General features: G+C 41.8%; 4 protein-coding genes across 8 annotated transcripts in view; 2 read left to right on the forward strand and 2 right to left on the reverse strand.

The window, feature by feature from the left end:
- Window positions 1-21: 21 nt before the first annotated feature.
- LOC109857995 (lipoma HMGIC fusion partner-like 2 protein) lies at window positions 22-14,676 on the reverse strand. Of its 2 annotated transcripts, none has more exons than XM_020434835.1 (5): window positions 14,589-14,676; window positions 2,532-2,717; window positions 2,046-2,318; window positions 1,247-1,360; window positions 22-1,055 (listed from the first exon to the last, which is right to left on the reverse strand). In XM_020434835.1, the coding sequence occupies exons 2-5, from the start codon at window positions 2,686-2,688 to the stop codon at window positions 913-915; spliced, it is 687 nt and encodes a 228-aa protein (XP_020290424.1). In that variant the 5' UTR covers window positions 2,689-2,717; window positions 14,589-14,676; the 3' UTR covers window positions 22-912. The 2 variants fall into 2 exon arrangements, with proteins under 2 accessions (XP_020290424.1, XP_020290423.1); XM_020434834.1 differs by lacking the exon at window positions 14,589-14,676 and adding an exon at window positions 10,981-11,227.
- Window positions 13,617-16,616, forward strand: LOC109857993 (gamma-glutamylaminecyclotransferase C). 3 transcript variants are annotated; one of them, XM_020434830.1, is made up of 5 exons: window positions 13,668-13,876; window positions 14,712-14,900; window positions 15,315-15,464; window positions 15,588-15,709; window positions 15,802-16,616. In XM_020434830.1, exons 1-5 carry the CDS (start codon window positions 13,703-13,705, stop codon window positions 15,836-15,838), a joined length of 672 nt encoding a protein of 223 aa, XP_020290419.1. In that variant the 5' UTR covers window positions 13,668-13,702; the 3' UTR covers window positions 15,839-16,616. The 3 variants fall into 3 exon arrangements, with proteins under 3 accessions (XP_020290420.1, XP_020290418.1, XP_020290419.1); XM_020434829.1 differs by having other exon boundaries at window positions 13,666-13,876; window positions 15,588-16,616; XM_020434831.1 differs by lacking the exon at window positions 15,315-15,464 and having other exon boundaries at window positions 13,617-13,876; window positions 15,588-16,616.
- A 427-nt stretch (window positions 16,617-17,043) lies between these two features.
- On the reverse strand, window positions 17,044-20,383 carry LOC109857994 (protein CDV3 homolog). Its single transcript, XM_020434832.1, has 3 exons — window positions 19,851-20,383; window positions 18,774-19,198; window positions 17,044-18,670 (listed from the first exon to the last, which is right to left on the reverse strand). Exons 1-3 carry the CDS (start codon window positions 20,019-20,021, stop codon window positions 18,538-18,540), a joined length of 729 nt encoding a protein of 242 aa, XP_020290421.1. The 5' UTR covers window positions 20,022-20,383; the 3' UTR covers window positions 17,044-18,537.
- Window positions 20,384-21,048: 665 nt separating this feature from the next.
- Window positions 21,049-26,397, forward strand: part of LOC109857987 (pyruvate dehydrogenase (acetyl-transferring) kinase, mitochondrial) — a 16,847-nt gene continuing 11,498 nt past the window's right edge. The window contains exon 1 of one of the 2 annotated variants that reach the window (XM_020434819.1): window positions 21,049-21,480. In XM_020434819.1, the coding sequence (XP_020290408.1) occupies window positions 21,378-21,480 (103 nt within the window). In that variant the 5' untranslated portion in view covers window positions 21,049-21,377. The remainder of the gene's footprint in view (window positions 21,481-26,397) is intronic. The other variant, XM_020434820.1, reaches the window with a different exon arrangement.

Consider the following 26,397-nt stretch of genomic DNA (forward strand, 5'->3'; position numbering starts at 1 on the left):
TTTTTTTTTTTTTTTTTAATTATTATTATTATTATTATTATTACCGATTGTGTTTCGGAATTTGTGTATAAAAATTCGCTCATATAATTTATTGATGGTTAATTCTCTTGGTGCCTTCATTATTTATACGTATGTATGTACAATCGACTGACAGCCAGCACACACATTGTGTACACTTGTAATATCTATATATTTAAATTATGCATTCGATCGAATTTCAACAAATCTGTTGATACAAATATAAGAATGAAAAATGAAATAAATTCCATTTATTTATCAATCAAATTCGTTTCTCTGATTTGGTGTAGCGCGGACAGTAACGCGACCTCGCAGAGAAAAATTGTCGTAAATATATTCGTTGCGATAAGTATATATATTTATTTCATTCACATTCACAAACAAACACTATAGTAATATCCACAGTGGCTTTATTTTATACATTTCTTTAATTGTATATGTGAAAACAAAGTGTGTAAAATATAAAATAGGATTTCTGCAAACGCGTCGCAGACGTGTACGTATATATATATATATATATATGTATATATACATATGTATGTATGTATATATGTATGAATTCGCGACAGTAAATGTGGGAAGACGGTAAGTACGTTCGATGCTTCATCCTCTCGTGTACTGAGAAAATGCGTTTAATAATCTCTGTAAATATTCAGCTCTCTCTTCCTCTCTCTCTCTCTCTCTGTCCTCTCTCTTTCTGGTCCCGCGATTGATTATTCAAGTCGAGTGCGAGTTTGTCTTCGATTTTTATTCTGTTAAGTGAACACAACGTGGGTGGACATTTTTCTAGTTCCGTCTGTTTTCTTCGCACATTCCTTTTCGCGACGCGTATCCGTGCCGAGACACCCGTCGACACGGAGCGAGAGAGACCCCTCGCTGATTTTATTTGCGCGCTCAGGCTAAGCATATTAGGGTCTTTCCTTCGTTCATTTTGTCCTGGACCTTGTCGCTGGCCGTCGACTTCTCCGCCTGTCCGCTAAAAGCGGCGCAGACGAAAGTGAGAGCGACGCCGATCGCCGCGCTATAAAACGCCCAGCCTGAAAAAAAAAAAAAAAAAAAGAAAATTAACTCTTTCGTGTATCTCGATCTTAAATTATAAAATCTTCGTTTCGAAGTTTTTTATTTCGAAAAAATGAACTTGTGTGATTTCAGCAGTGTGGAATTTACACGATCGAATTTTTATTTTTAACATAAAGTACGCAGTTTTTTTTTTTTTTTTCTATTTTACCAAGGTTGCAGTTGGCGAGATAGAAAGCGTCGGCCTCGGGACCGCAGATTCTCTGCACTCTCTCGGCGCCCCAACCAGCGGGATACAGAATCATCCCGAAGAGATACAGTATGCCTGTGAATAAAAAGAAAACAAACAAATATTCAAAATCAGAACACGCGAACAAAGACGCGTGAGAACGACCAGTGAAAACGTGATTTTTCACGCTGTCCAATTCATTAGAATCGCGACGGAAAGATTTAGCTTTTTAAGGCTCGCACACGCTCGTTGATTATTCCGGACCATTATAGACCTTTCGCCACAATGCCCACAATAGACGTTGCGCCACTCGCACTTGAGATGCCATTGTTAGGCTGAAAGCACGTTACGCACACGGAATATCCGGCCGGGACGGTCGTTCGTTGCCTTCTACAGTTTGCGTTACTTTTATCGTCGCGGTTCTCTCTCTTCTTCGAAAACAAAATTAACGAGCTTCACGCGTACGTTGCAAACAATAAAACAATGCTATAACAATTTAGCAGTTTTTAATTTATCATTTTTTTATTGCGCCACGTAATTTGTAAATTGTCTGTCTTGTCTTCTTTATGGAAAATAAATTGTCCGAGAGAGAGAGAGAGAGAGAGAGAGAGAGAAAGTTTTTTTTCTTGTATTAGAAGAAAATATATGCGTGTAAAAGTATCATCTATCACTCGAGGGATTATCTCCCTTTCCCTCGCGAGCTAAGAGGCTTAAGCACGGAGTTTCGTCATCTCGTCAACTCTCATCACTTCGATCTTCCGCTTTCGAGGAGCAACATTACCGGCAACAGCTTGCGCCACTCCCGCCAGATTGAAGATGCTTTTACGGCCGATGCTCTGCACGCAGCACCCGAGCAGCGCGGCTATTACGGTCACCGACATCGTCGCTAGTCCCGCGGACAGGAAAAACAACGACGCCTTCCAGCATCCCGGAAACACGTTGGGATCCGTCGCGAAGCCGTCGACGTTGAAGTTCGCGCAGTGCGTTCTTCCAAACAGTCGCGTGCAACGATTGAAGATCCCGACGGTCGGCGTGTACAGTTCCGTGCCGTTCTCTGAAATTCCAAAACAAAAACGAAGATACACGATCGAGGAAGCGTAAATATATATACCATTCGAATTTAAGTCGCCGCCGCGTTGAGAATCATGGAGAGGAGAAGAAGAGAATTATTTGACAATCTTCGACGTTATCGCGTTATTTACCGTTACCGCGAGCGCGTGCAACGGGAATTCCGAATAACGCCCAAGGTGGAAAAGAAAATATTTACTCGTGTCCTTAATCGTCGGTGGTCCTACGAGCCATCTCGGAGTGATGAGGCCCGATAAAACCGCCATCAACGCCGCCAGAGACAAGAGCGTCCAAAGCAAACTGCGCCCGGTGATTATCACATAGCACATGCTGCCGATTGATTTTTGTTTTTTCATACTATGTCATCCTTCGAGCCTCTCGATACCTGAAAATACACAACAATTGGAATCGGTTTCAGTCATTGTTGTCACAACACGTTTGCCGATCGGTTGTTTCTCGAAGGAAAATCAACTCTGGGACTACGAAATTCTCTCTGGTTTCCGGAGGTGATCACGAAACAGTCCTACAGGTGTCTTTTTCGTGTCGAAGTCGCTCTCTCCGCGGTGCGGCCGCGAGAGTTAGATCCGAGGATCGAATGATTACTGCGCGCCCGGCGAGGGGTCTCCCGTGCCCTTTCACGATTTCCGTGAAATCAGAATAAAAAGTCTCGGGTTTGTGCCGTAACCCGAGATCTGTGTGTAATCCCCCTATATGTTTCGGACTCGCCGTCACGGTCTCGCTTTTAATGCCGCGTGAAGAGGCCTCGAATAACACGCGGCGCGCACGTTATATTTCCCCGAAATACATATGAAAGGCATTTATTCGGATTCCTCGCAAAACTCGCTCATTAGACCGAGGCCAAATCTCGGTCAAAGCGGACAAAGACGCGCGTTAATTCCCAAAGGCGAGATATATCTCTCAAGTCTCGCGAGTTTCTTCTTTATAAATTAATTAACAAATTAATTTATATTTCTAATTGTAAATTCAGGTTTCAACATTCAACAATGAATTTTTTGTAGACGTTCATTCTGTGATATTGTTAAATTACGATAAATTTTTAACACTTCGAGATAAATTTTTTCTCTCCCAACGAGAGAGAAGAAACACGAGAGCGCTGAGAAAACAAATCACATCATTCGTTTTAACTTCTCTCTTCCCGACGTGTTTGTTGTGTGGGGGCGGCGTCTTTTCTTACGGGTAAACACCCGTAACCGTGCTTGCTCGAAACCTCTCTCACTCTCTCTCTCTCTCTCTCTCTCTCTCGCCTCTCGAGATTTTCGGAGATCTCTTCAGAGATCTGTGAACTTAATTGCCGCGCCCTTTTTATCGCCAGCTAAACGCCCCTCATTTGTTTTTTTATCTCACCGCGGCGAATCGAAAAAAAACCCGTCAAACGTGGAAACATTTTCGCTAATCTCCGATTTTATTTCGAACACACGTCAAACAAATCTGGAGGAGCGAAAATTTCCAATGGCGATGTGCGTGTGTACATTGATTTTCGAAAAATACAGAGAGAAAGTAATCGTAAGAAATCACTTCATCATCATCACGATCATTAGATACGAAGTCGGGGAGATTCCGTCGTCGCGCGAGAGTTGTCGCGGTTGTCACTCTCATTCCCGTCACTTATCTCGTCATCCGCTTCGCGCGTATTTACTTAGGATCATCCTCTAAATCGCTGTTTATATTTGTTCCGTCTCACAGAACTCCGCGGTTCTCAGACATAAATGAATCTCCCTCAAGAGCGACGCGCTGATAGACGTGAAATATAAAGGAAGAATCCGGGGTTTTTTGTTTTCAAAACCGGGTTTACTCGACTTTACTTCTCATTTGTTTAAACCGTGACAGTTCGCGAAACGAGTTCACTTACACCGCGACGATAAATCACTTCCCTCTCGCGGATAACACGAGGACAAAAAGTAAACGACGTATCTTATCATCCCGCATGCGTTAATTAACGAATAATCAATCAGCTGCCGGGCGTGTGACCGTCGTCGTCGTCGAATTATCACTTTTGCTTAAACAATTTTCCGTCGCGTTTAGCTCTTTGTTGTGTTTCGACGTCCCACGGTGGTCTGTCTCCCCTCGCGCATGATCGGGAATTAATGAGCCGTGCTCGACTTGACGATCTATAGGATTCGAGCGGACGGGGAAGATAAACGCGGCGCCGTCGCGCACAGGACAGGCTGCGGGATGGACAGCTGTGTGCGCGCGTTTCTCCTTTTTATTTTAATCGACTCGCTTCATTGTTACACGTAGCCACGCCCTCTCTCTTAATATGGAGATCCGCGCGCGGTTCTTTTCTGCGTGTTGAGAGCTCGGAGCGTGTGCGCGAGTCTCTCCGCGTCGTGAAAATTAATCGCCGAACTCCCATCGAGACCTCGAAGAGCGCGCGAATTCTTTTTTTTTTTTTTTTTTTTTCTAGCTCGTTATTGTCTCATTTGTTTCCGCGCGATCAACATTTCCGCTCGCATTCACCGATCGAATGTTTTAATCGCAATATTTCGATTTTTTCAAGCGAAATATTTCGTTGCGTTCACAAGTATGAAGTTTTATGGTTTTTTTAGTTATTTTCTGAGCGTGATAAAAAATAGAGAGAAGAAGTCAGTCAGTCGAACGTAGAACATATACTGTGTATCTATTTTTCATCATTTGCGAATATGTTTTTGCGGTCGCGGAACAGATTTATGGTTGCGGTACGGATTCGCGCCGGCCGCAGACGCGCGAATTTGGATTCACGAGCGGAATACATATTAGCGTTCTCCGCTGACTTACGCCTTTTCGACCGCGAGTAAACGGACAGAGGACCCATTGGCGGATGACTAATGGTCGGAGCGTCTGCGCCGGAGAAAAAAGCGGGAGGATGCCGCATTCCGCGAAGATGCGTGAGCTAAATAAGAAATTCAAATGCCACCCGGGAAGGGTCGATCACAATAGGGTCACCGAAAAAAAAAAAAAAAAAAATTGCCGTAACTCTCTTTCCACTTCACACGGGACGGAATTATAATTCGTCTCTTCGTTACGGAGATAATACGAAGACGGAATGGGGAGAAGAGAGAATATCGTGTTCTCTCGTATATTTTTTCTCGAAGACAAAAAAAACCAACACTCGCGCTTTCGTTCTGGAAGAACAATCCTCTAAATAATCTTCCGACGAAAGGATTAATGCGACCACGGGTCTCTTGTCTCGTCTTAATTATTTTGAAAGCCCTCTCTTGGCGATCCTCGAGTCTGAAAAACGAAACACACCTACTCCCCTTACATAACAGCGCCATATGCGAGACAGCTGTTGGACAGGTGCTCTCTGTGTGTTGCTGCATCTCTCGCGTCTCTCTTGTTTTCGTTCCTCCGATCCTCCTCGCCTGCCTCCTTCGCGGAATCCAGTTTGCGAGGAAAGAGAGAGAATTCCATCACCGCGCCTCTTTTCTCTCGTCCTGGCTTCTTCTCGCGCTCACCCACCATCGATTTTCAACCGTAGTGATTTATCGCGATTCCGAGAGCCGTGCAATCTTTTTCTTTTTTTTTTCTTTTTTTTCGAGCGCGATTCTAAACCGCGCCGAGCGTGCGACCGATCTGCCTCGGTCGAGAAAATCACGGTGAGATATATATATATATATATGTAATTGTTCCACGAACACTGCGTTGAGTCATATGCAATATATATATGAGCACGCACATCGCGTGTAATCAAAATAAGTGGTCTCTAAATGCGTTCCAGTTAATTACCGGGCTCGATATAACATGTTGAAAGAAAAATTATAAAATATACAAAAATCTAAATATAAAAAATATAAACTATATACAATTAGACAAACTATAATAATAGCAAATAGAGTTTTAATATAAATAACAATAATTACATATGTGTACGAAATTGTTTTTATAGAACTCTGATAACGATAATACTCGAACTGTCGAAAAATTTTAAACGTTCGATATGTCCGACGTATATGGAACGCGACGCGTCCGCGTTCTACGCGAGAATTAAAATAATTCTCCGTTCTCTCTCTAACATATAATCGCTGGATATATCGAGGCATGATCAACGCGATCGACAAAGAGGCATGATGCGCGCGGCGAGGAATTACTCCCGAGCGCGATCGCGGTGGAACGTTATTTATGGGCGTACCGTGCCGCGTGATAACAGCGATGCGAGTCGCGCCGCGATTCTAGCGTAACGACCGACGGGATAATTAAGGAACGACGACAACGACCTTAAGGTCTAACGGTGATCTCGCCGGCTCCGGCGCATCGAAGACCCGACTATTAAGATAAACCGTTGTCGTCGTCGTCGTCGTCGTCGTCGATTGGTCTCTTAAGTCCCGCGTGCAAATCGTTTGAAGAGAATCTTCATCCGATTACGGCGTCCTCGATTATCATAATAAACCTCGCGCTCGTCTTGTTTTTGCAAATAAACGCAATTTAATTTGAATAATTTTATACAATTTCTGTTCGACTAGAGATACAACCAAGTCCAGTCTAACGACAACACAATCTTTAACAAAAAAAAAATCATCCAAAACAAACGCACGGACATTGGCAAGTTTTTAGTTACGAAGAGAAATCAAAAACTCGGAATACCTCTCCCGAGATGGATTCTTCGTTACGCGCGGTGTGTATGCCAATCGAATCTTCTCGAGACTTTTCGATCACCGAGTGGCGCGCGTGTGATATTTAGATTGGACGCGCGCTGAAAACGACCCGTCAACGTTTTATCGTCGAATATCCGGACGCGAGTTCGCGGCGCGCGCAACAAACGCCGCGCGCTAACGAGCTTATCTCAGGAAGTTGCACACTCGCCGCCCGCATCTGTGCGTGCATATATTTCTGCGAGCGCGCGGACTAATCGCCGAAGGCGATCGCAAGGCCAGCACGATTATACCATCCCTTGCTTCGTGCGGCCGCGCGCTTTCTCGCACTTTCTGCGTTTACAAAATAAAACGGACGCGTGTTCTCCGCGGAACAGCAACAATAAAAAAAAAAAAAGAGAGAGAAACGAGGAAACCGCGCGACGAGCGATTCCACGAACACACGGCTGCTGATCCGCGCGAAATCGACATTTTCATTAATCTCGCGCGCGCGCTTTCTCACTTTACAATCTCGTTATTTCGATCCATTTAGAACGATGACACTGCTAATCTCGCGACCGCGCATATAAGCGAGATAAAATTTTAAGGACTTCAGATCCCTTTTAGATGATTTGGCAAAAAATTAAGTGAATATAAATTTCTACTATTCATTCGGATAATGAATTCACAGATTCTATCTCTTTCCCGGCGGCGCGTCTATCAGATAACACTCTCGATATCGCGCCACACTAAATACCTATTGTTCTCTTCCGTACGAAAACAAATGAATTCTTTTTAAACCGCTGATGAATTATCATCGGTATACACGGAAAGAGAGAGAGAAAGAGAGAAAGATAGAGACCGGTTTCTCGCTGCAAATTGCGTTTGACTTCGCGGGGGCTGAGCTCTCTCGCGCCGTTCGATTCTAAATTCTCGTGTTTATGCGCGCGCACGGAAGGGCGTGTTAATGCGAAACTTGTCGGTGCGATGCGTTTATCATTTTTGGCGAGCACATCGCTGCCGGTCAAGCATTAACATTCCCTTCGCGCGCGTCGCTGGGAGCACGCACCGCGCACACCGGCCAAGCTTCGTTTATGCGCGCACACGCGCGAGCGCCCAAGTCAATTTATATTTATGATATATCGGGCCTCGATGACACAGCGACTGGCTATGCCCACGGTCTTCGTGAGCGGAGACGGCCCCAGGAAGACAGGAGGAGATAGCAGCAATAGAGTAGACAGAAGAGAGCGACCGAGAGAGAGAGAGAGAGAGAGAGAAAGAGAGAAAGAGAGAGTGGGTGGACGAGGAGAGAGCAAAAGAGTTACGCCGATGCGAGGGGGGAAAGAGGCGAGAAAACACCCACGGAATGTAAAACGGTCCGAGAGCGCGATCTCTCGTCTCCCTTTGTGGGTTACCAACACTTCCGTTCGACTTGATTGCGATGAGAGAGAGAGAGATAGAGAGAAATTCGCGACGAGAACAGACACGCGCAATGAGATCACACTCGGGATACGTCGGTTTCGTGAAACCGTTCGAGTTCTAGCGAATTAAAAAGCGCAATTGTATTGTATTTTGCAGAGAAAAGTTACACTGTAATATTTTAAGCATGTTCTTTTTTTTTGTATATGTTACACAGGGAAGACACGTAGAGTTACGTGTACAGTTCCTTTGTTCTGGAAATGGTTATTTATTTTTTCACGTATGTTTGTGTCGCACACGTATCGAAACACGCTTTTAACCGTGCGCACCACTCGTGAAAGTAGCGATATTCGATTGGCAAAGCCGTGTCGCTTCCTCTCGATTTATTTATTCTTCTGCTCGCGCGCGCTCGGTCTGCTCGCGCGCATTTTGCGTGAAATGACACGCGGCGCATTTTAATTGCCATTTCGCGGACGTCGTTTTAAATAAAATGCGCGTCCATGCGTGACATGTTGTTCCTGTGAGAAAGAAAGAGCACTCCCCCAAGAAGGAGAAAGAGTGTGAAACTTGTGACTTTTCGATAACTCGAGTGCGACGACTGTTGCTGGGAATTTACGTCGCGCAACTTCGACGATATTAATCGCGAAGTGGAGTAAAAAAAAAGATTTCAACAAAAAAACTTAAAAAAACTTCTCTATAACTTTGTTTAAAATTACGCTTCCGGAGCAGTATAAAAGATGCAAAATCGATGATACATGAAATTAATTAAAAATCGTATGAACGCTTCGACATCGTTCCCTCATTATTAGGGAACGATGTCGAAGTTTTAAAAGATGAGATTTTTTAGAAGTTCGAAGTGAAAATTTTACTTTTCGCGCGAATTTACCGTAAAATGATTTAAAGATTTCGCAATCAATTATTTGTTTAACAGTCTCGCATCAGAATTTCTCTCGAAGAGATTGAAACGCAAAGAAGCACAATGCTCTCGCGGTCTCCTATTTTTCTATTTTACCTCAAGTGCTTTCCTTGCCACTTATCTTTTTGCCACTTGGTTTCGTGCGTATCAGCTGTGACCTACTTGCGAGTCGAAAAGAAAAGGCCCAGAAGACCCCTCATAGCAAAACGGGAAATCCCTTTTGTTCATCGAGTCGTTTTTCAGACACGAGTCGTCCGCATTCCTTTCACATGGAAAAAAGAAAAAGAAGAAGAAGAAGAAGCGAACGAACGAGCGAGCGAGCGAGCGAGCGAGCTCCCTTCCGCGTCGGGAAAAAAAGAAGAATAAGTTGAATTTACAAGTGAGCGCGGCTGTAACAAGCGGTCGACCGGCTGCACCGAGCGCGGCAGCATCTGGAAACGCGATTTGATCCCGAAAGATCCACTTTGCTCTCTCGCGCTTTACCGCCCCCTGCTCTCACGGCCAAAAGCGAAACGAAGAGAAAATCTGGAGAATCGCGCGCGCGATCCTCTCTCAAACTCTCCGCAAAGATTTCTCAACGCGGAGATCTGCTCGCTCACAAACTTATTTCGTTTCCGAACGTTTTGATAAAGCGAAATTATCTCGTTATTTTTGTTCGAAGCGACGTGATTATCTTCAATTCTCTATTATGTAAGATACTTCTCCCTCCTCTTCTATGCTCAACTACTTGTCAGACATTCTTGCATAAACAGAGTGCACTATTGCAGCGACCTGAGACATTCTTGCCCATGGGGCAAGCATCTCATTTCACTGAGCGACGGGAAAATCGAACTGCTTATCGCGCGCAAAAAATCTGCCCGACTCTTTCTCGCGATAAAAAAAAAAAACTTTTCACCTCTCCGTGTGTTGTTGTTTTGTATTTGTTTTTTTTTTTGTTTTTTTAATAAAATTCATAAAATAAACGCTTGATTCGAACGCTTGACGCGTGACGAAACAGACCTCTTGATGGTCTGTGGAACCAAACGGTCTCCCAACGGCAAGATGATGCGGTTTAATTGACTAGCTTAGTTGTCGTCTCACCGCATGATGCTGCAATTTGTACTAATTTAGCGGGTGTAGCGCGCGCGTCGTCCAAAATTAATATTAACGATCTTCCGAGAGCGGACCGCGGCTCGGGAAAGCATTTCAGGAAGAAATTCGAAACTACCCCGCGCAAGGATGCATAATTCATATTCACCGTGGCCGTGTGATTACGGCGCGCCCTGACATCGCCCCGATGTAAACACTCGCAAATTGATGCGCGCTCGCGGAAGAAGCACGAAACGATCGCGAAACGACGATTATGCGCGGCAGAGTACAAGTTTCTTTGTGAGAGTGTGTGTCGTGTTATCGAACACATCCGTATTAATGAATAAATCCTTTTGTATGAAGATATTCTCGTTGCGAGAGAGAGTTGCAAAAAATCTTATTTTTTGCTCCGACGTAATGTATTGTCGCAAAAATAATAAAAACAATAATCAGAAACGATTCGATTTTTTACTTTAAAAAGACACGAGAGAAAGATTTCTCCAGGTGTTTTAAAACCAAAATACTGGATGTTATTGCGAAAATAAAAAAAACAATACTTTGTGCAATCCAAAACGTTTTGGCTTGAAAATGTTCAATTTTAGTTGAAGAGGCTGCGTGTTCGCAAATTGAAGTTAATTAAACGCACAGTACAGATGTAATTGATGAGCGCGACTCACGTTACGTCGTTTCCCTCCTGCGTTTAATCCAACGACGCTCTGGATCGATGTTCCATGAAACGGGCGAAATGTGAAATCGCGCGGAATTCAGTGAAGCGAAAAGTCACTTGTTTGTTTTTTTTTTTTTTTGTTTTTTTTTTACGAATGGGACACGCGCGGATTTGTCGTGTCTGTAATCACGGAACAGAAGCGCGCATAATCCACCTCGCGTGCAGCTCGCTGGACGCGCGGAGCACGACTGAGGAATATACGACGGCGCGTTCGGCAAACCGGCGCTATTACGAGACGCGAACTTGTCAGACGCCGTGTATATAAAACTCGGAGCAGAATTGGACAATCGATCTTGCTCCGATGACAAGTCACGAACGGGTTGTAACACTCGGTATTTACACCGTGACAGACGAGCAATCACTCGCACGGACAAATGATTAATTGGAATATTAAATATGGAACTTATAGTATATTACGCCAGTATTATTTATATACGTGTGATAAATTTTTAAAAACTTGTTGAGCGCCTTTTTTGAATTCTTCATCAATTGTTCGTTAAAAAAAGAAATGTTCGAATTATATTTTTTACATACATTTCTCTCGAGCGTTTATCTCCGAGACGCGTTCTCTCTCACGCGCGTAAATTTTATGTCTTTTAATCCCCGCGTAAAAATTCACAACAATGTTGTCTCTTCGATCGAGGTCATTCGTGCCCTTCGTATGCGTGCGATCGATTAAACGCAACTGTGCGTTTCTCATAGCTGCGGGATGTGTCATCGATCGAGCGCTTGGAGTTTTACGACGGCCGTTTGCGGCGCCGTTAGGACCGACACAAATCATTTCGGTAATCGTCTCTGCTGCTCCGTAATTACAGACTTTAATCCCCTCGAAAGCTTCACACGACTGGCCTTTATCGCGACTCGCTTCGTATTACACGCGCGCGTGCACTCACGCACGCACACATGCTCGCGCACCAGAGTTTCACTCGAGTTGCTTTCCCGAAGGCTTTCCCCGGTCACACATGGTTGCACTGGAGGGGTTGGCAACCCCTATATTTCCCGACCATCAGATTACGCTGTCGTTCGCAGCAGGACGTCCAAAATACACATACAGACGCCGGTGCTCGATAAACTTATGACCCGTGCACGAAAACACAAAAAATTCATCACGCGGGCGATCTAAAAAAAAAAACGACAAATATCGAAAATCGAAGATTTTAAACATTTTGTACAATAATAATAATAATAATAATAAAGCACACAAAGTATATATGTTACAAGATTACGGACGTCGATGCCGAGCATATCGCTGCGATGTTCCGAATCAATCAGTTACACATTTGTTAAATAGTTTTGCGCCAAAAAATTCCGAAGTTAATTATCTTTTTTTTTCTATACGTGAAAATAGTTTTAATGTGCAATACGCCGAACCGCTGCGACACTCTCGTAGATCTCTGCAACAAAGCTTGATAAAGACCGGAAACAAAATAAAAGATTCCGGAGTCTTACTGATAATCGAGGACCTTTTTGCGTCTCGTATTACTAAAAACGAAACGTACTCAAATTGGTTTCACATAAAAACTACTGTCCCTGTTTACCTGTTGTAACTCAACAGGTTTGACTCGCGAGAAAATCGTCGCAGATTCGCCGAACTGTGGAGCAAGATAATTAATAATTTATCTCCATCGTTATTATCATTGTCCGACAGTAAGTAAAAAGACTCTAATTACAGTCGGATAACAGTCTGAAAGCTTCCGTCACAGCGCGGGAGAGGGAAAGTAACACGTCGCTGCGTCGAAGTTTAACTTCGAGTTCTAAGAAACGTGTACGTGCTTGGATTTTTCAAGTTGCTTTTAATAAAAAGAGTCGATTTACGATAGTTTTCAAAATACAGTTGACCGGTCAGTCACAGTTCGTCGAAGATAGAAAGTAACTTCCGGTTGACGTCTTCTATTCGAGTATTTTCTCAAAAGGTGAGTTTGTTTTACGCTGATCGATTTCTGTCCCGCTGAGAATTATTGCGCTTTTTTGTTTTTTTTTTTTTTTACGTCCAGATAACAACGTGACGAGTAAAACGTTGAAGAAATTAATGCTGCGCTTGTGTTATATCGCACACGCTACTGAACGATTCCACTCGAGGACTGCTATACGCATCTCTGAAAAAGTAATCGTTAGCATTGTACCGAACACACATTCGCAACGACAGAAACGCTTTGTATCAATTTGTTTCACAAGCTTCTCTCATCTCCGTAATTAGGGCAATGACGTCCAAAAAAGACGAGGAGTCTAGACTGCGGGTTCAAGAGCTTTTACGTCGCAGACAGGACAGCGAGGCGATTCAAGGGAGTGAAAATCTCGTGCCAGAGGAGAGCAAATCAATTTCCAAGAAATTTATAATGTAATATTATCACATGGATTAAATCTTTGTTTACATTTCCAACACATCACACACACACACACACACACAATTCTCCTCCCTTTTTTCTATTTTTGACAGAAAAAGTCAATGTTAATTTTGAAACCGTATGTTTAATTTTTTACTTGGACTTTGAGCTTGAAGAAATTATTTTTTTTAATTACTTGTGTTACAATTTTTTATGGTCTTTAAATTCAGATTTCCTTAATACATCACCTTTTACTCAGATTCATTGTTCGTCGGAGCAATGAGATCGGGAATGGCGCAATTTCTCAATGATCTTACTGGACGATCTTTATCTTATCTACACTGCGCAATGCCCTCTGCGTCCGAGCTCCGGTCGCATTGTCAATCTCGGTCGTATTGTACTTTTGTGAAAATGTTGCTGCACGCTGCAGTCGTGTTTCTTAACATTCTTATTATCGAAATGGATTTCCATCGCGATTTGCAATCGCAGATTCTGGACGAGGAACCTGCAACGATCACGGAGGTAATCAATTTAATCGCATTAGCGACGCTTCACGCGCGAGAGAAGATTTGTCTCGCGAGAGATGTCATCGCGTAACAGATTCAATTATGTTATTAAAAATATACCGTAATAATTTCTCGCGAATTCTTCATGTGTTTTGCGTCCGTTTCGATAATATTAAACCACACTAATCTGATCACAACACACATCGGGGCGCAATTGTCGCTTGTAATTGCGACAAAGTAAAGTGAAAATAAATTGTGAGAACACGAAAACAAAAACGGGAGATGTAGAAACAATATTCCGAATGAATCGCGCCGGTTTGACTTTACTGACATCTAGCGGCGGCGCTGTTTACCTCTCTCAGCTGATACTTGACAGTTACCGTGTACTGTCAAACGCATGTTCTGTTGTTACTTGCGACGGCCGTGCCGAACAATCCGCAGGTTATGTTACGTGTATGTCAGTCAACAATATTAGGGCAAGTTTTTCTCTTTAAGTGTGTGTGTGTGTCATTTACATTTTCTCGAACTTCACGAAACTCCGAGTGTACTCGTGTACTGTCTCGTAATGAGCGTAATCGGTAGTTTGTGCTATCGGTACACAATTTCGTGACACATTCCAATTATGCGAGGTACGCAAACCTCAAATTATCTTCCTCGACTTTTTTGTTGTGTGACGTGACTCCCGCAAGTAACAAATATATAACACCTGATAATATATCATTGCTTACGATCCATCGTTGTTATCACGATGGCTGGCAGTGGCGCGTGACAAACCCCGTCCTCCGTGCGTGTTTTTTTGTTGGTGTTTTTTTTAACGCACATCGTGTAACATGTACGAAAACCTGTTCAAGAGCCCGCTGCACCGCGTGTTCGTGTACGGCACGCTGAAACGGGGCGAGCCGAATCACTTTTTGCTCAAGAACGCCGCGAACGGCTTCGCAAAGTTCCTGGGTGTCGGCAGAACGAGCGTTCGGTATCCACTGGTGATCGCAACGAAGTACAACGTGCCCTTCCTCTTGAAGCAACCGAATATCGGCCATGTGAGTTGAAGAAAGTCTCTGAAGACTCCCGAGAAAATTTGAGTCAATCAATTTTGTATCTTTTTATTTTCGTCTGTGTTTTGATGCTCGAAAATTCTTTATTTGCAACATTGAAAAAAAAATGGACGATAGATTTATTATGTTTAAAGATTAAATACAAACGTCCACACGCAAACAATACGATATATTGAATATAAACTATATATAGTTGATTTATTTGACATCTCACTTGACATTTTCACGAAGAACATATTTCGTACTTTTGCTCTCTACTCCGAATATTATTTACTCACCTCTGATTAAATCGGCGCAATTTCGAGCGACTTCTCTCAGTTTCTTGCTTATCAACGCAATTGAACAGCGTTTATCGCGGTGAAAAATTATGCGCACGATTATTTTTCGATCAAAAAACAGCAAGTACTCGGGGAAGTATACGACGTGGATTCCCAAATGTTGGCAAAATTGGACGAACTGGAGGAGAATCCTACGTTTTACGAGCGAACGCAGGACCAGATATTGATGGCTCCGGAAAATCTAGTGTCCTTTGGAAAACCCTTAGAGGAGGTGATTTTTTTTTTTTTTTGATATTTCTATATAAACGCGCGCGTTTTTCTCCTGAATTTATTCTTTGAGATCAAATCATAAATTTTATTTTCCTCAAATAGGGAACTTGTTTTTGTCTTTCAGGTGAGCGAGATCATATCGGCTTGGGTATATTTTCTGCCGCGGTTCAAGCCTTCTCTGTTGGAACGTCCAATGTACGAGTTTTACAGCAACAACGGGAGTCACGGGCTCAAGTATTGCGAGAAGTATGATCGCGATCCGTCTTATAATCACAGAAAGGAAGTGCAAGACTAAAAAAAATTGTCTCGCTATTTTTCTCTGTTATTGTTTTCTGCAGCGTTGATGAATCGGCGAGCCCGGACGACGTTTTCTAAAAAATGTTCCATCAAATCCGCGGACGAGCGCAGGATAAGAAACGCTCTTGTATTTGTTAACCCTTCCGAGGAATGAGAGAAAAACACCTAGTGTTTTATCGAATCTATTTGATGATGGAATATCATGTTGTTTAGAAACTCCTTTTTTCCAAGGATAACACGGACACTTTTGTGCCTAAGAATATTATAACGTGATTGTTGTTGCATTAATTTGTAATATACAATTCTTATATTTTAATCTGAAAGGAGCAAAAGAAAACGACTAAACTCATGATGTATTTTGTGATCGAATTTTATTAAATATATGTCACGCACCCCACTCTTTCGCGCACACTCACTTCCTGTCATTCTATATATCGTTCTTTCTCTTTCTTTCTTTCTCTTTCTCTCTCTCTCTCTCTCTCTCTCTCTCATATATATAACAATAGCGATAAAATTATTGTTATCTCAACTATACTGTAACAAAGGGCAGGCTAATCCGCACCGCCGCGGCGACTAAAAAATCAATTTGAATCCGTCCTCGAGAGGCACAAATGTTGCGTATTCTCGTCGTGTGAGTAATTAATTATAAATTTAGGGTAATTATAAATTTTTCTTGCAGCGCATTATCACCGAAGACCGATACACTTTCAGCGGATGTTGCGCTTTCATTTCCGGTGAAACGATCGGTCTGACCAATTCGTCGTTGCCTCTTCTCTCGCGCTGGAGGATTTTTCGATCAATGACACACGATACGATTAACAAAAAAAAAAAAAAAAAAAAAAAAAAAAAAAAAAAATATTCAAAGACAGTAACGTACGAGTTACCCTAGGTAATTTATTTATAAATAATCACATTTTATCACACGCTATACAAGAATTCATATTTAGTATCCTACCGTTTCCGTATATGGCGTTCTCTTCTCGTATATCTCGAAAACAACGTGCTCCTCCCTTCCGTCAACAAGATTCGCTAACGAGAAAAAAACCGTCTCTTCTGAGAAACGGACTTGTGATATCATCTATGTGTATCGCTCCTCCCTTTCGATATCTTTGTCTCGAGAAAGAAATTCTTTTCTCTTCAACAAAAAAAAAAAAAAAAAAAAAAAAAAAAAAAAGAGGAAAATTACACAATCGTCAACAAAGAGGTACGTAGGATTTTTTTTTTTACGTGTTAACACGAGTGAATGCGGTACGTCTTTCTTCTTTCTAGTTTGTATACACAACAACATCGCCGCGACACGCCCGTCGCGTTTCGCAATTATACTTCGCCCTTCGCACCCTCTCGCTACTCTCACTCAAGTTTCATTCGTGTGTTTACACTTCAAAATTCTTATCTCTTATTTTCGCACCGTTTCCAAAGCCCAGCCCCGCGTACATTTGTTTAATAATATATAAATATATACCTTAATTAATTTATCTAAAAATTCTCTCATTCGTTGACGCACGTTGCCATTTTGAGCGAAGCGACAATCTCTCTATCTTCCCCTTCCAAAAGCAGAGAGAGAGAGAGAGAGAAAAAGAGAGAGAGAGAGAGAGAGAGAGAGAGAAAGAGAGAAAGAAAGAGAGAATCCAAGAGAGGCATCTTGCGATCTCTCGAGACTCGTGACTTACGAAAGATATAATTCTAAAAACAGCTGAGATCACTCTCTTTCTCTGTCTCTTTCTCTCTCGCGTAAATTTCCCCCGACATTGCCGTGCCGATCTCGAAGTTTATCGTGTTCGGACGTCACAATGCTCCACACAACACGTTTCTGTTCTATCTACACCGATAATCTCAATGAGAAGGCATCGATCTCCGTGGCAGTAAGTATGCACGCTAAATTAAAAGTAGCACCGTGTAAAAAAAAAAAAAAAAAAAAAGTTCGAATACCATGTAAAGTATTCCAACAAACGATACTGATTTGTTTTAAAGTACTATTTGCGTAACGGCAATAACGCGTATTTTGTTTTTTCTTTTTTTCCGCGTTTGACAAAGAGTTGTTTGTCCGTTCAAGAACTCGAGCGCCGGTGCATCCTTTTTCGTCGTACGCATTTGTCGGAAGCAGCGTACTAACATGCTGATTACAAAATGAAATATATATATGTATATATATATATATATTTATATATATATATATACATATAATATATGTATATATATATATATATATGTGTGTATATATAAAAGTCGAGTTCCAACCGCAGTTCTTGTCTACACCTTGTATGAAAATAAGCTTATACGCATACACATGTACGATATTCGTTTCCAGTTTAAATTACACGATTTTGTGGGCGCACGTGCGGATATAAAGTAGGACTCGGAAAGAGAATCGGAATCATACGAGCACCTGCGTCACACACGCGTACAACTTCTCGTCCGTCTTGCACGGACGTAATTTTTCGCATCACAAATAAATCTTCGTACAGGTATCCGTTAGAAACCGATTCCACCCGTAAATATAATGTAAATAGTATCCGGATATCCAAGTGTACTCCTAGCTCTTTTCTTACACAAGGGATCGATGATCCGTTTTGCGCGATCACTTCAAGATCGTCGACAAAAAGAGAATCAGAATCAACGTCTCCGAATCTTACACAAATGTATGTGCATGCTATTTATGATACACGCGTCTGAATCCTAAGTCTAGAAAATAGATTTGGGCACGGCTGGGCCACGAAACGGAGAGGAGCGACGATGTAATGTTGATTTGTCGTTTGATTTGATCCGGACAGGTGTTTTCAGCTCTGATCTTGCGACAACGCGTCATATTTGTTACCCAAAGAGAGTTTGGGCGCTTGAGCTTGCGTGTCCGGCACGTATCTACTGCCACCCCGGTTACGAACTTCCTCGAACGCTCCTTCGTCTCGCCGCCTATGATTGGAAATACATTGTAAATATATATCTTGTGGAAGAAAATTGTCTTATTTGACTCTCCTTTGACAATACATCATTATTCATCCCGACTGTATCTTACCGTCTTCCCCACTGAGTACTGGTGTTATTTTGCTGTGGGGGTTTCGAGCTCAACGTTGGGAAATATTCCTCGCTGCTTATGTCAGGTGCGACATTCTTGCCCCGTGGTCGTGGAGTACTAGTAAACGAGGATTGATTTCTTAAATGTGGCGCTTTGTAACTTGTAGTTCCAGTGGACGCAGGTGGTGCCGCTGATGGCGCAGGCATCACTACTTCTGGCACTACTTCTGGCGGTAGATCCGGTTTCTTCCATGGTCCCGAGTTTTTTGTACCGCCCTCACCGGATTCTCCGTCCGAACTATTCTCGCCTGTACCCCTCTCATCGTCCGACTCCGCTTCAAGGCTGTCATTTATTGTCAGAACTCCGATTTTTAGACCACTGTAGTCCTTCTTCTCCTCCTCGAATTCTTTCCATTCATCTTCCTCCTAGAAAGCAATAAAAGAAAAAATTGTGTCTTTCTGTGTGATTTGTGACACACAAATAAAACATTTCTAATGTTGATTCTTTTATAATTGAATCTCTCATATAATTCCATAACGAAAAAATAACAATCTATAACGCATTAAAAATGTAGGAACGCAGGAACTGAAAAAAAATCCAGAAAATAAATTTCACTTTTTACATATCGCACTAAACGCACATTACGTAGTATTAGTGAGATGTCACGGCACATATTTTTTTTGCGTAACCGACAAACTTTGTTTAATATTTCTGATGTGAACATATCTAAGATAGAATTGGAATATGCGATCGGTTACGCGAAAAATGCGTGCCCATGGTTTCGCACCCTCCGAGTCACGTGAAACGCGAGAAACCTCACGATTGAGAAAAACTCGGAGAAATGCGCTTCGACGCACGTGTCTCGCGCGTTCGACGATTACATAAAACGTGCTCCAGCTAATTCGAGACATTTCGCGCGTCATCACCATCGGCCGCCCTATGCAACGTGACATTCGTCATATGGGAGCAAACATGGCAGCGCCGTGAGCGAACACGAGTTTTCTAGAACCCCCTCCGCCCTCCCTTTGCCCACGACGAAGAAACATTCGGTTCGCGTTGCTTTAGGCATCGTCTCACCTCAGTGGGGGATTCGTCCCCCTCGGGATTCACCGGCTTCTCCTTCTTGGGTTTCTCGAGTCGCTTGCCCGTCTCTTCCAGCTTTTTAGCGACTTCGTCGGTCGTGGCGAATTTCTTTCCTTTCGCCTTCTTTCGATCTTTTTTGGCAAAGAAGTTATCCAGATCCGCCATTGCGACGCCACCAAGTCCGGATCGCACGATGGGAAACCGACGGGAACTTTGACGTGCGTGACACGCAACGAGCGCGGAGAAGAGCTACGCACGAAAAACACGCTGTTCACGGACTAATCGGAGCCTCCGCTGAGATCGTCCACATGGGCTTGTCTCCGCCGGAAGTCGGCAGCGCCAGCGCGTGAGTCAAGCGCGCGACTAAACCAGGCCAAAAAGCCTGAAATCTCACACGAGAGAGCGACATGCCCTTTTTCGAGCGCGCGAGAAAAGGTTCGTCACGTGACACTCGCGATATCTCGCGCGGCCGCGACGATGTCGGACGGCTTTTACGACCGAAAAAGTGCAAATTCGAAATTTCGCACGACGCTGCTCGTCTAGCAGAAGACCGTCGCAANAAAAAAAAAAAAAAAAAAANATCCCTAACCTGAAAACAATGTGTCACGCCGCGATCGAGCGATCGGTATGCGATTCTCGACGCGTTCGCGAGTCTCGTTTTGCGAAACGCGATTGTGCGATTCTCGTGAAACGGTCTGTGAAACAAGCGGCGAGACTCGCGCCACACACAAGTCTCGAGAACAAGAACGGGAAGGTTAATTTTCCCGGTGTGAGTTGGTGGCGTTGCGACGTCTGTCACTTCCGGAATTCGAACGACGTAAAAAGTAGAATGCGCTAACGAATTTTAATCTTTTTTTTTTCTTATGTAAACGAGAAATATTATTTGTTATGTGTTTGTGCGAGTGTGTATCATAAAATAATTCTTTTCACTTATTTCTCTCCGCGCGAAACAATATTTCATTTATATTTAAATATTTAAAATAAACAACTTTTTCATATTTTTCTGATTCTGTTACATATATATATAAGCGTACAACATAAACAAATAACTTTGTTAGAATAGGCAAACAAAGTAAATTAATCACTTTATATGATTAAACTACAATTAATTTCACGTGTATGTGTGCGCGCGCGAGTCGGTGAATAATTCGACTTGCATTACGCATGCGCGGCCCGGCGTAAGACCCGCATACACCGCACCACGCTCCCGAGTTCCCGAGCACTCGTTGACGCGATTCCCTCAGCCTCGGCTCGACCACAGTTATATTTTATTCTCGCCGCAGCAGCTGTGTGCCTACTCTGCCACCAACTGCCAACAGAGAAAGAGAGAGTTACGAGCATCACGGTCCGGCTTCGTCTTCCGCTACTTCAAGTTCGAGTACCGCGGAGTATAGGTCGCGATCTGCTCCGGTGGACACGGAACGCCGCGTTTACACGCTCGCGACTTGCAACGTGCTGCGAAATAAAAAATCGGATTCTCCGTCCCCGCGGATTTAATGTGTAACGACGACGCGCCGCGAGATGAAGCTCACACGGCACTGTCTGGGCAACATCAACAAGATGTTGGACTTTTATTCGCAGTTCAACCCCTCGCCGCTCTCGATAAAACAGTTCATCGATTTCGGTGAGTTCTCTCTTCTCGCCCTTGACGCATCGCACGCTTTTCTTCTCGTCACCTCTCACGCCCGTTGTTTGCGTTCCCCTGACGTGCGCCGGCGTTCGCTTTTTCTTTTTCCCGGTCGTCTCGATTTGTCCACGGAGAAACACCGTATCCCGTGGCGTGCGTACGTGCCGTTCGTCTCGCGCGGCTCTTTCTCTCTCTTTCTCTCTCTCTCCCGCTTGTTACGTCGATTAAGCGCGATTGACAGAGAAGAGAGGCGGCCCAATTTCGAACGGAACTTTGTAATACACGTTTCAAAATTGATTTAATCCGGATATTGTTTTTTTTACTGCGGTCGCGAAAATTACTCACGCAAAAAGTACGCCCCGTGCATATACGCGGAAGTCAATTATTTTATTACAAAAAAAAAAACGTATTAAGAGAGGAAAGATATTTCAAATTTTACTTAAGAGCGTTTAGCAACACACGCGATGTACGCATCACGTGCACACACATAAAACTTTTATGCATATATACTATCGCAATATGTGTCAGTAAAAACACACAGACACGGACACAGTTGATGATTATTAGTTTTGTTACTTAATGAAACGGAGCGATATCTCGTCGCGCGCGATATCTTTTTCGTTGTTCGATATTGCAATTATAGCGTGAACTTGCATAATGCTACGTCAAGTCGATTGTACGAAAAGTAAATCGCGACAAACAACAATATCCCATTTGTATGATTTAGAAAACAAAATAGTTACAAACGTGTTTTGAATTAACGAAGAAAAATTTGTAATATAATTGCGCAACAACATTGCGTCATGTTCGCGATTGTAAGATAGAAAATTTGCATACATCGAATTTACGTTTTCAATTTACAGATCGTATAAGTTTTTATTTCTTAACACACACACACACACACACACAGTATTTTGGATTTATTTTAACCTGTTTAGACGTGAATTTATTAAAGATAACAAACCATTTTAAAATTTATTTATATATAAATAACTTAATAAATTTATATATAAATAACTAAAAATTTATTTTTATATAATTTTTTAAATTTATTTACGTGTAATGTATTCATGATTATTAAACAAGCTTGACAAAAACAAGGACTCTCTGAGAAAAATAATTACACGTATTAAAAAAGAGAGAAAGAGAGAAGAAATATACAAAATAATGCAATTTCTTCAACGATATATCGCACTTAAGAACCTCGCAAGCTCCTTTCGAGGACACACTTTGTGTAAACAACTCGCTATTATATTTGTGTTTACAATATATCATTGAAAACACAGCGTTGTTAATATGCTAATCTATGCGCGCGCATGACGCGCACAGATTGCGTAGTGCACAAATCCGACTTTTCAAAATTCTTAACTTAATTTTACGCGCGCGTGCAACGCGATTCTTTTTTCTTTCGCGTTCAAACGATTTTTTTCCTTCTTCCAATTATATCCTAGACGATATGATTTTTTTTTTTCACTCGCAATGTCGTTTACATTCTCCCCGATAAGGCTCGATAACGGATACACGCACGTGATACAATCGCGCTTCGCGCGTAAACAACCCGAGTGAGTTTCTTCTTGGCCTGTTCTACAATACATGTAAGTTGTAAATTGTAAGTCGTAAGAAATTGACCAATCACAGACAAATCACAGAAGAATTTTCGATTGGTCAATTTCTTACGACTTACAGCTTACGACTGTATTATAGAACAAGCCTTATCACGTTAATGAGTAAATATTCGCGTAGGAGCGCGTGTCATCAATGTTGTTTTCGTTTTTTAAGATTCTTCGCGTGATCACGATATCACTGTTGGTTGTTATCACAAATATATTTCAGAGTGCGAGGTTAAAAGAGAAATAAAACAGAGCGATAAAACCAGCACAGAGCGATATCTTGTGTGTATAAAAGCGAAACTGACTTCAGAGAAAACGCCTAGATATTTTTGAAGAACAATTAAATGATGATAACGTAAATAACGAGTGACCGAAAAAAACGTCCGTTTCAAAATCGTCGGTATGTGGGTTATACAGCGTGGAGTCGTTCACCTCTTGTTTGCTGTTTCGAATCACACACAAGTTTACGTCGTGTGTTTCGTCTAACTAAAGTGTTCTCGCTTGGAAACGTCGCGCTTAGAGAAGTAAACATCACCGACACGTCTAAAGAGAAATTCAATAGAGTCTATTATAATTTGTAGAAACACATGTCGCCACGCTGTCTATTGGTCTTCAACGTAAATCGACGACTAATCTAATGGAATAACGTACACGACTATTGAAAATGGATCACCGAGTAGTTATTGTATCGATTCCGACTGGAACAGTCTCGATTTTTGTTGTTTTTTTGGTCTTTTGAGAAGGAAAAAAGGAAAAACTGATAAGAAAAAGGAAAACTGATAACAACAATCGGAATCGTTTTGAATAGAATCGACCCCGAGAAAAATACATAAATATCTACATTCCGATTCAAATACACCAAATATGTATTTTTTAAAATATATATATATATTTTTTTTCGATCAATAGCGATCGAAAAGTCACGACACGGCGGAACAATTTTTTTGATTTTTTATTCTGATTTTACTTCATTACACGATTTTCTCCGCACAAATGCGAATGAAATATTGTAAGGAATGTTTTTTACAAAATTTGTGTTAAATTGTTTTTATATACATCTGCGCTTTTTCCATTTTGCTGACGTTAGCTGTTGTTGCGTAATCTTGATCGGCAAGCATTTATGCAAATGCATTGCGCTATTCCGTCTCGCTTTCATCCGGCGGATTACAATTCCCGTTATGTCATTCTTGATTGTGATCAATATCCCGGAATGCGCATCTACGCGTGAATCAATCAAATTTGGCGTGTGAACTCGAATTTGATACGCGCGTGCACGGAGAGCACAAACTTGCAAGATATCCATTTAATTCCAAAGAAACGACAAAATCTCAATGAAATGAAATCCAAAACGAATGTGAATTTGATAGATGTTTTTCTTTCGGTGACTTTTTTTTTTTTGTTATCGTCAGCTGTGCGAATATATTGTTATTCAGCGAGTCATTTCGTTGCTCAACGCGAACTAACGGGAAGTCGGAAAAACTTAATCAAAGCAAACTAATTCCTCGCTCGAGTAATTGTAAATTGATTTTCCAACTTCGAGATACTCCACTTTTGACGAGGACAAAACAGGAAAAAATAAACGGTAGGAAAAAGGGCGAACTGTTGCATTTTTATGCGCGTATTTTATTATTGCACGCGGATACAAAAGGTTCGTTGTGAAAAATCGAAACGGAAGGTCAAAGAAACTGATAAAAAGTCAATACGGATGGTTACCTCAGAATAATACGCAGCCTTGAAGAGAGAATGAAGATGCACGACGATCAAGGAAACGATTCAAGGATAGATCGTTCGTTCTTCAGTCTTGCGCTGGGTCAAGGTCGCGAAATGCATCGTGACAAGAACTACGCCGTTTTTAAGTCACTGCCACATCGACTCCCTATGTGAACTTTTAAAAGCGGAAATAAAAAAATACCCGCGAGTTCACATTTGGGTATTCCGCCCACGACTTGGCGAGATTTTAATAAAATAATACGAAACACAAGAGGAGAGAGTATCCACATTGCCGTTATGACCATCGCCGATGTGGACCTTGTACATATAGATGAGAGCCGCGACCGTGAAATCACACACGCCCACATGCGCGTCTATATCGCGAGTTTTGCCAAAAATATGTGCACGTCACGTTACGGCGAACTTTGTCCCCCGGCGCGAATCGATAGATCTTCCGAGAATGACACATTAAAGCGCAAATAACATTATCCGAATTGACACGTGTCTCTGTTGATTTCTTTTTATAAGAAACTTAAATAAGCAAGAAAGAGAAGAATAGGAAACACAATTTAAATCGCAGACACTACAACACATTTTTGATCTGTGATTTTTATTAAAAATTTTATCACAAATTATAGTTTTTGCCACGCGAATAGAACGAAGAAGAAGTTGCAAATGAGAATTCCTATTTTATTTGTGTATGTGTTATTTAACACTTTTGTTTTATATATATGTTTTTTATATATTTTATACATTAAAATCTTTAAAAAATATTAAAATATGTTTAAAATATATTTATATAATATTATGTACTTTTTATATTACGTGAATGGTGTCAGAATATGCTTGTGTGTGTGTGTGACTGATTGTACATGTGCATACATAATTACGTTTATCGCGACGTTATTATACTTTCATTAGATATTTTTATCACGCCGCGGGGCTAGAGATCATCATCGGTATCGCATTGCGTGTTATCATCACGCATACTTCACGTACGTCGAAAGTGTCTACTATTATTGCGCTTTCGCGTGACGGATGACTAGTCGAACCGAAAGAATGTGCGAATCTCATACGTACACATAGTCTTTGCGATATGATTTGCGTATGCCAGCGCGGTATGTGATTGAGATTATTGAGTGAATGCACGCTTTGATTAAGATGAGTGGGTACGCGCTGACCGAGAATCGAGTGAATATTTCTTGTTAATCTTCATACACAACCGTATATATTGTATATATATATATATATATATATACATATATTATCTTGAGGGTTAAAATGTTGTATATCGAAGATGTGATTTTCTATACACATGGAACACATCTAACCCTCACGTGACGATATATACACTTGACGTCTTTGATATTATTTTTAAATTGACCTATATAGATATCTGCATGTGTGTTTGTCGAGATATTTTATTTCATAGCGTCCGAAAATCTCAATCTCTTCGACACAGTTGACCTCGCACAATCGAGACTGACGTAACAAGTCAAGCTGATCTTAAATCTGTGAAGTCGCACGCTTTTAAAATCAAAAATATAGAACGCATAATGTGTTTTCTCGAAGCGAATTTTTTTTTTTTTTTTTT

The sequence above is a fragment of the Pseudomyrmex gracilis genome, unplaced genomic scaffold (assembly GCF_002006095.1).
Source record: "Pseudomyrmex gracilis isolate BER0280 unplaced genomic scaffold, ASM200609v1 scaffold_180, whole genome shotgun sequence".
NCBI lineage: Eukaryota > Metazoa > Arthropoda > Insecta > Hymenoptera > Formicidae > Pseudomyrmex > Pseudomyrmex gracilis.

Coding starts and splice junctions, on each gene's coding strand:
- LOC109857993 (XM_020434829.1), top strand. CDS start 13,703: ATGCCCTCTGCGTCCGAGCTCCGGTCGCATTGTCAATCTCGGTCGTAT. Junction 13,877..14,711: donor AACCTGCAACGATCACGGAG/GTAATCAATTTA, acceptor AACCTGTTCAAG/AGCCCGCTGCACCGCGTGTT. Junction 15,465..15,587: donor TTGGAAAACCCTTAGAGGAG/GTGATTTTTTTT, acceptor TTTGTCTTTCAG/GTGAGCGAGATCATATCGGC.
- LOC109857995 (XM_020434835.1), bottom strand. CDS start 2,688: ATGAAAAAACAAAAATCAATCGGCAGCATGTGCTATGTGATAATCACC. Junction 1,361..2,045: donor AGTGGCGCAAGCTGTTGCCG/GTAATGTTGCTC, acceptor TTTTATTCACAG/GCATACTGTATCTCTTCGGG. Junction 1,056..1,246: donor TCTCGCCAACTGCAACCTTG/GTAAAATAGAAA, acceptor TTTTTTTTTCAG/GCTGGGCGTTTTATAGCGCG.
- LOC109857994 (XM_020434832.1), bottom strand. CDS start 20,021: ATGGCGGATCTGGATAACTTCTTTGCCAAAAAAGATCGAAAGAAGGCG. Junction 19,199..19,850: donor GGGACGAATCCCCCACTGAG/GTGAGACGATGC, acceptor ATTGCTTTCTAG/GAGGAAGATGAATGGAAAGA. Junction 18,671..18,773: donor AGTACTCAGTGGGGAAGACG/GTAAGATACAGT, acceptor TTCCAATCATAG/GCGGCGAGACGAAGGAGCGT.